Source organism: Ahaetulla prasina, chromosome 1, assembly GCF_028640845.1.
Source record: "Ahaetulla prasina isolate Xishuangbanna chromosome 1, ASM2864084v1, whole genome shotgun sequence".
NCBI lineage: Eukaryota > Metazoa > Chordata > Lepidosauria > Squamata > Colubridae > Ahaetulla > Ahaetulla prasina.
Window position 1 is genome coordinate 252,652,271 of NC_080539.1, and position 7,610 is coordinate 252,659,880.

The 7,610-nt window shown below is 37.6% G+C and overlaps 1 protein-coding gene across 1 annotated transcript; it reads left to right on the forward strand.

Annotated features, from left to right (window-relative positions):
• Nucleotides 1-304: 304 nt before the first annotated feature.
• RPL37A (ribosomal protein L37a) lies at nucleotides 305-3,898 on the forward strand. The gene is made up of 4 exons (XM_058196050.1): nucleotides 305-463; nucleotides 1,979-2,107; nucleotides 3,353-3,435; nucleotides 3,764-3,898. Exons 1-4 carry the CDS (start codon nucleotides 317-319, stop codon nucleotides 3,825-3,827), a joined length of 423 nt encoding a protein of 140 aa, XP_058052033.1. The 5' UTR covers nucleotides 305-316; the 3' UTR covers nucleotides 3,828-3,898.
• The last annotated feature ends 3,712 nt before the right edge of the window (nucleotides 3,899-7,610 follow it).

A 7,610-nucleotide genomic window follows, 5' to 3' on the forward strand; every position in this document is an offset into this window, starting at 1 on the left:
GAGAAAGGGCAAAAAGTTTAAGAAACAGGGCTATAAAGAGATTTATCGACATTAATATTCTCCACAAAGAAGTGTTATGCACACTCCTAGCAATTTTTCTGTAGTAAAAATATTTGTATAAATAAATACGTGTTCAATCATTTTTTTTTAACAAAAACCCCATTTCACCCTTCGAACAATACTTTTTATTGCACTTGCATGAACAGCAAAAAGAGTCATTGCGGGGTGGAAAAAAAATCGAAAACATAGGATGCTAATTTTGGGAAGTATTGGTGGGGGGAGTTGGTCCGCCGACGTAGTCCGACCACAGGATAAAATGGAGCGCAAAGGAAAGGTCAGACTCTATCGTTGTTCACGTGTGAGCACTTTGTCTTCCGGTCTCTCCTGGCGACGGCACGGACACTGCGCATACGCAGAAGGTATTTCCTTCTTTCTCTCCGCGGCCTGTTGGAGGAGCAAAATGGTGAGTGGAGTTGAATATTTATATTCGTTTTCATCTGCTGCCATCTTTCGTGTTACTCGCGTTTGCGGGGCCGGCATCTGGAAATATGTGGGATGAAATATCTGGGGAAACGATATCTGGCAATATTGGGAATATGTAGGGATGATCTAAGGGCGGGCTCGCCAGAGACTGCCAGGTACAGCCGGCTTCGGTAAGAATCGCGTTTGGGTATGTGAATGCAGGAGTCTGTATTAGCGGGACTATAGATGCTAAGACACCAAGTTTTCGCCCTTTCTCGCTCCTTTCTGCAAAACGGCGCTTGAATGGAAAGCGCCTAATTGGGGGGTAATTGTTTTCTTTCTTCGCACACAATTAAACGCTATAAGTCTTGTTGATTAATTAATTAATTAATTTTTTTTGCACAAAAGCGCTCTTGTTGCAGGAGGTAACCTATATTTCCTTTCTAGCCGCTTACACTTTTTTAAAAAAATGATTATTTGTGGCTGAAACTTTCCAATTCCACGGATAGGTTAAACGCTGTACTAGCCAGCCATTCTGTTTGTCATTGCGGGGTGGAAAAAAATCGAAAACATAGGGTGCTAATTTTGGGAAGTATTGGGGTGGGGGAGTTGGTCCGCTCTCCTCTTTTTTTCCTGATAATTTCCCATCAAGTTTTAGGTCTTTTATTAAGGTTTCTGTAGGGAGAGAAAAAATCAATTTGTAGTACTCGGAGCGCCTGGACAAGATACTGCTAGCCTTATTTGTAATACTGAGAGATCAGTCACTATCCAGAGGCAATTATTTGTATTGGGATCCGGAGTTAGGGATAATAGTTGAACTGATACAACTAAATACAATATTTAGTACATTTTGGGTAACAAGGCAACAAGTGTAAATATGTAATTAAGTAATAGTTAATATGCAATAATTATATAGTGATTAATATGTTAATATTATGCACTTGTCATCTTTAGTCAACAAAAGTTATCTTGTTAGTTGTGCCACTTGGTTGTTTGGGTGAAGTATTGTGATTAGAATCTCATTGACTTGAACAAGAATTAGATTAAACTCATTGACACAATAGTAAGCAAATAAGGAATTAGGCTGGTAGGGCATATTATCTTCCCCAATATTTAAATGTGCTTAGCTTGGTTATTGTTTGCTTCTTTAAAATTGATTTCATTTGTATTCCACTTAACTCTGAAGGCTTAAAATTGCATTCATTGGGTTCTTGCCTCATTTTTTTCCCTCAACTCTGAAGTGTATTAAGTTGAAAATGTGCTTGTAGAAGATTTATGCATAGATGAGCTATGGTTCTAACATATTAGACAAAAACATAGTTCATAGTTTGTAATTCAGTGTGGCATGCAAATACATCTGAAGTTATATTGTGAAATTAATAAATCAACTGAAAATTTGGGTCTTCCTTGCAATAATACACAACAATATCTCTCATTCTATGTACTTACCTTGATGAGAACAGATAATGGTAACAGAAATGAAAAATGTGACATTTTTGTTGCTCTGCTGTAACAGGCCAAGCGTACTAAGAAGGTTGGGATTGTAGGTAAATATGGTACCCGATATGGAGCTTCCCTCAGGAAGATGGTGAAGAAAATTGAAATTAGCCAACATGCTAAGTATACATGTTCCTTCTGTGGAAAGGTAAGACTCTACTTTATAGAAGCAAATGTATGAAAATATTGTTTTTAATTAGAGGATGTCCATGTCTTTTCAGTTTTAAGGGGTCAATTATTTCTGAGAGACTTACTTTAGATATACATTTATGAAATGTAAGAGCTGATTGATATATCTCTACGCTAATGTGCCACAGTTTTGGAAATTCTTTTAATTCTCTGAGGTGTTTGAAGATGCTCTGAATCCTCCAGAATGAAATAATAAGGCCATTTCTGTGTGAAACCTTGAGAATGTATGGATAGTTACTTTGTGGTTTATATGGGGATTTCAGTTACAAGGAAAAAGTTTGAGTTGGACATTCCATCTAAACCATTCTTTCCTATTTGGTTCTTCCCATATGTATTGGGACTGCGGTTTATTAAGACCTGTATTGGTAATTGGGTAATTAAAATTTCTATGGAAAAGGAAGGATCAGTAAAAATGCTTTGTTTCAGTCTTCTGCTCAGTATACAGAATGCTTCTATAAAATCCTAGTAGAGCGCTGTCATAATATTAAGTGTACAATACTTTTTATTATTGTTTAGGTTAATTATCACTGGTAATTGATTTTCCAAATGTTTTGAACCTTCAGAATTAAGGAATTCGCAGGTGTTATGAAAAAAAAACCCCCAGAAAAAATGTGTTTTAAAGAGATGAGACATTATTTAATTTGGGCTATTTTTATTGCTGCAGATGTGCTGAAAAATAACCAGTGCAAAAAAAAGAGAGACTCCCCATAGTTATTACTAATTTACTGTCAAACCTAGGATTAATTTTTAATTACTGACCCTTGTATGAACTAGACTGCTTAATCGTACCATTTATTGTGCTTGGAATTTTTACATTGGCTATCTGCTTGAGGAAATTTTACGTTCTTTCTTCAAAGTGGAGTTAGCAAAATCCTTTCTGCTTTTTTAATAATAAAACTGATCCATATTACTCTTCTAAAAATAAGGCATTGTAGTGTTCCTTATTGGAGCAGTTCTACAAGACAGCTTCAAAAATAGTTCAAGTAATCCTTTGCCCCAAGGCATTGGTGGGGATTATGTGACTCCTATGACTTGCTTGCTGCAGTCTGGGATGTGCTACGGCGTATGATGCGTGCTTATGTATGCATGTATTGCCAGGTGTACCAATTTATGAAAACAGTGTGTGCAGTTAGAAAATGCACATTAGTACAATTGAATGTGTAGTTTGAATACTTACCCAAATGGGAAAATACTTTTCTTACAGACCAAAATGAAGAGGAAAGCAGTGGGTATTTGGCATTGTGGCTCATGTATGAAAACAGTGGCTGGTGGAGCTTGGACTTACAAGTAAGAAAACAGCATGATGTTTAGACTTAAGTTTTGAGTGAATGTTTCATTTATACCTATGGTGGGGTGTGCTGTATAGACTGAGGGAAATATTCAAATGCAATTAATAGATTTTTCTTTGGTGATTGGAATTGAAATGACCTGGTGTAGAGTATTTGGGGCCATGGTAGAAATACATACTTTGAATTATTTTATTTTTAGTTGGTTAAGGGATCTGTTGTGTTAGTCCTTTTACCCCTTTCTGGGATAAGTAGTAGTATTCTAGGTACATCTTAATAGTGGCCAAACTCCTGATTCTAATAACAACAATACTCTTGTTTTTTTTCAGCACCACTTCAGCGGTGACAGTGAAATCTGCCATTAGAAGACTGAAGGAGCTAAAAGACCAATAGAAATATATTCTTGTTTGAATGCTATCTTTTAACTCACTATTTGCCAATTAAACATGGCTGTGAAAATGTAACCATATGCAGTTGTGTCAGTACTGGCTTTCTGCAAGCCTAAACACGTTTTTTTCTCGTCATTCCAGATCCATTTATACAAAAATAGGAAGTCAGCACAGAAGTCAGCGCAGTAATAAAAATGCAGAATTAAAACTTTAAGGACTCTCACATCATATTGAATTAAACTATTATGTTGAAATCAATGTTTAATACTGATCCTTCAGTTTTATTTATAATAAATAATCTGTAAATCCTTAGAAGTAATTTTTCAAAAATAATGAGTAAAATATTGATACAGCTTTGGAAATACCTGCAGACTATAGATAGTCCTTGACTTAAAACAGTTCATTTGAAGTTACAATGACACTGAAATACAGGATTTAAGACTATATTTCACATTTACGACCATTGTAGCATCCCGATGATCATGTGATCAAAATACAGTCGCTTGGCAACTCTCATATTTATGACAGTTGCAGTATCTTAGGGTCATGTGATGCTCTTTTGCAACCTGACAAAGTCAATGGGGAAACTAAAGTCACTTAACAATGTTACTAAACTCAACAACTATCCTGATTCACTTAACTGGCAAGAAAGGTAGAATGGGGCAAAGCTCACTTAACAAATGTCTCACTTAAACAACAAATTTTAGACTCAATTGTGGTTGTAAGTCAAGGACTGCATACTTTTCAGGATCATTAATCTGCAGTCCTTTATATTTGGAAAGTTGTTCCTATTAACTGCTTTTGAAGAGAGATTAATTTAAAAAATTACTATTTTGGGGCAGAGAGAAAAGTAGATACAGGTAGAAGAGTAAATGTATAAAGAAGCTTTTTTTGTCTCAAAAGAATTTTGAATTTTCAGCAAAAATGTAGGAGTGCTATTTGTATTTGACCTCCAATTTTTCCAAGTAAATGGAATGTTGAAAAGGAATTATGTAAAATGGCTCAGAACTGTCCATCACCAGATAGAACAGCATTCAGTAAAATGTAGTGGGGGAAGGGAGAAAATTTGAAAATCGTCTGGGTTTGGTTGGCAGAAGCGAGGAAGGATGTAGAGAAAAGATATTCTATTAAGAAAGATCAGTACTAGTTTGGATCCTGTTGACTGCTTCAGATCTCTCTCCATCCTTATTACATGAGCTAAAGCATACCATATGCATCTCACTGTTTCTTGTTGAACACATACACCCTGTTTCCCCAAAATAAGACCCAACTAGAAAATAAGCCCTAGGATGAATTTTTCAGGATGCTTATAATATAAGCCCTCCCCCCAAAATAAGCCCCAGTTAAGATCATCAGCCGGTTGGACGCATTTAGTGCCGCATTTTCCCAAAAATAAGACCTAATCTGTCTTGGAGCAAAAATTAATATAAGACCCAGTCTTATATCCCACTTCTGGGAAACACGGGTACTATGGGTAATTCTTAACTGGTGATAATTTGGGCTGGGGACTGACACTAAGCAACACAGTCGACTAAACTGACTTAGAATGGGAATTCTGGCACTACTAATCGTCATTAGGCAAATCCTGTGCAGTTGCAGGATTCCATAGTTACATGATCAACATTTCCCACTGCCTGCTGGCTTCCCCATTGATTATACTTGCTAGCCGGCAGTAAAGGTTACAAAAGGTGATGTGACTGGGATGCAAACGTTATAATTGTGAGCCTATTGCCAATTGTCTGAATTGCAATCATGTGACCAGATGCTGCAACAATGCAACCATGAGGACCCAGTAAGTACTTGTTCAGAGCTGTGGCAACTTCGAACAATAGCAAGCAATTCGATATTGAAGGCTACCTTATACAGCACAGGTGTGAAACTTGCGGGGTCACGCCGTCACATGACTCGTGTGACCCCTTCGTGGAGCTAGGGTGGGCAAGGCCTGCGTGTGATGCATCTGGACCACCAGTTTGATACCCTTGTTACACAGATTCAGTATAGGAAGAGAGACCAGAAACTTACACAGAAAAAAATGCAAACGTATTCCATAGCTGCTACTGTAAAAGGGCTGGGAAGAAATTCATTTGCTTTCCCTATCCTTAGGTTTCATATAGAAACCTGACCTTAAAACACCAGGTATTAAATAGTCCCTGGCTACAGAAGCTCTTCAAATATGGTCGTCTCAGTTCTAAGATCAAGGAATACTTCAGTTTTGCTCAGTGTGATTGTAAGTGTTAGGTACTCTCCCTGGTAGATGTCTGTGGAGATTCTCAGTCATCCAGGTCATGATTGTCCCATTTTCAAAAGGCAACTGGACTTCCTGGTTTTTAAGACGCTTTACTTCTTATCCAAGAAGCTTATTCAGTTTCTTGAATGGGAAGCAAAACATCTTCAAAGAAAAACCAGGAAGTCCAGTTGCCTCTTGAAAAAGCACTTTTGGGTCTCCCTGATAGAAGGCATCTGTTTCCACCATAGTAGATAGTTTCAGGATGTAAGGCTTACTCATTTGTGATGTTTAATGAGAAAATACTGTTAAGAAAATATGTTTTTAAGCCTACTGTTGTGTATAGTAGCTACATTGACTGATCTAGCACGGATTGGCAACCAACAATCCAGATGCCATCTGTTACCTGAAATCATCCAATTCATGCTCCCCAAAAGAAATACATTTACCTGGCCTGCAAGAGAATGAGAGCTCAGTACTTCCTTCGGTTGCTCTTTTAGCAATAGCTTCACTTTTAAAAGACTGGAATACATTTTGACAATATGCTAGTCTAATAAAAATTTATAAAAATATTAGGAATAGACTCAGCCTTCCATCCTTCTGAGGTTGGTAAAATGAGGACCCAGATTGCTGAGGGCAATATGCTGACTCTGTAAACCATAAACCGGTTAAAGAATGCTACAAAGCTCCATGAAGCGGTATATAAGTCTTGAGTGCTATTGCTACAGAAAAAAAAATCCTATATATCAGGGGTCTCCAACCTTGGCAACTTTAAGACTTGTGGACTTCAACTCCCAGAATTCCTCAGCCAGCTTTGCTGAGACCCCTGATATATATATTATGTAGCAAATACTAATTACATACATGAATGAAAGATGGAGGTTATGGCCAGGAGCGCAATCCGCTCAACATCAGCCAACCATTTGCCCAGCCAAAACATACTTGGGGTGGGTGTGCTCACTTTCCCTTGTGAGGTACAATGGAAAGGAAGTGTTTTCCTCAGCAGCTCCCCTCCAGTGGCATGCCCCTCCCCGCCAAGAAGCGTAAAAAAGATTATACTCTCACTTTTAATTTGGGAATTAAAAAATAATGCTTTAAAAATGTTTTTAGAGCATATATTTGGGGATTGAGGCAGGACACAGAAGTGTCTTACGATTGTTACGATGATGAACAGTGCTGTGTTGTGATGGTAATAAATTGTGTATTTAATGTGTTTTTATTGCTGACATTTGATTTTTTGTAGGTAATGCACGCTGTGGGTAGTTACGGAATACTATCATTTTCATATTGATCAATTGTATGTGAAAAAATACTGACTTGCAGTGATAGGCTTCAGTTTTCCAAGTGGCCTCATGTGGGTGCTGTAGTTCTACTAAAACCATTTCTCTCTAGCTGTAGTTCTATCCTTGCTTTCAGGTGTGGCATTTGGTTTCATGAACGACAATATATAATGTAAATTCTAACACTGCAACTGGGAGTTTCTTGGAAAGATGCTAAAGAGGGCCTAAAGATTTTGTTTACGGCTTCCCTCCGCACGGAAAAAGGCATGCATGGCTTGCCTAG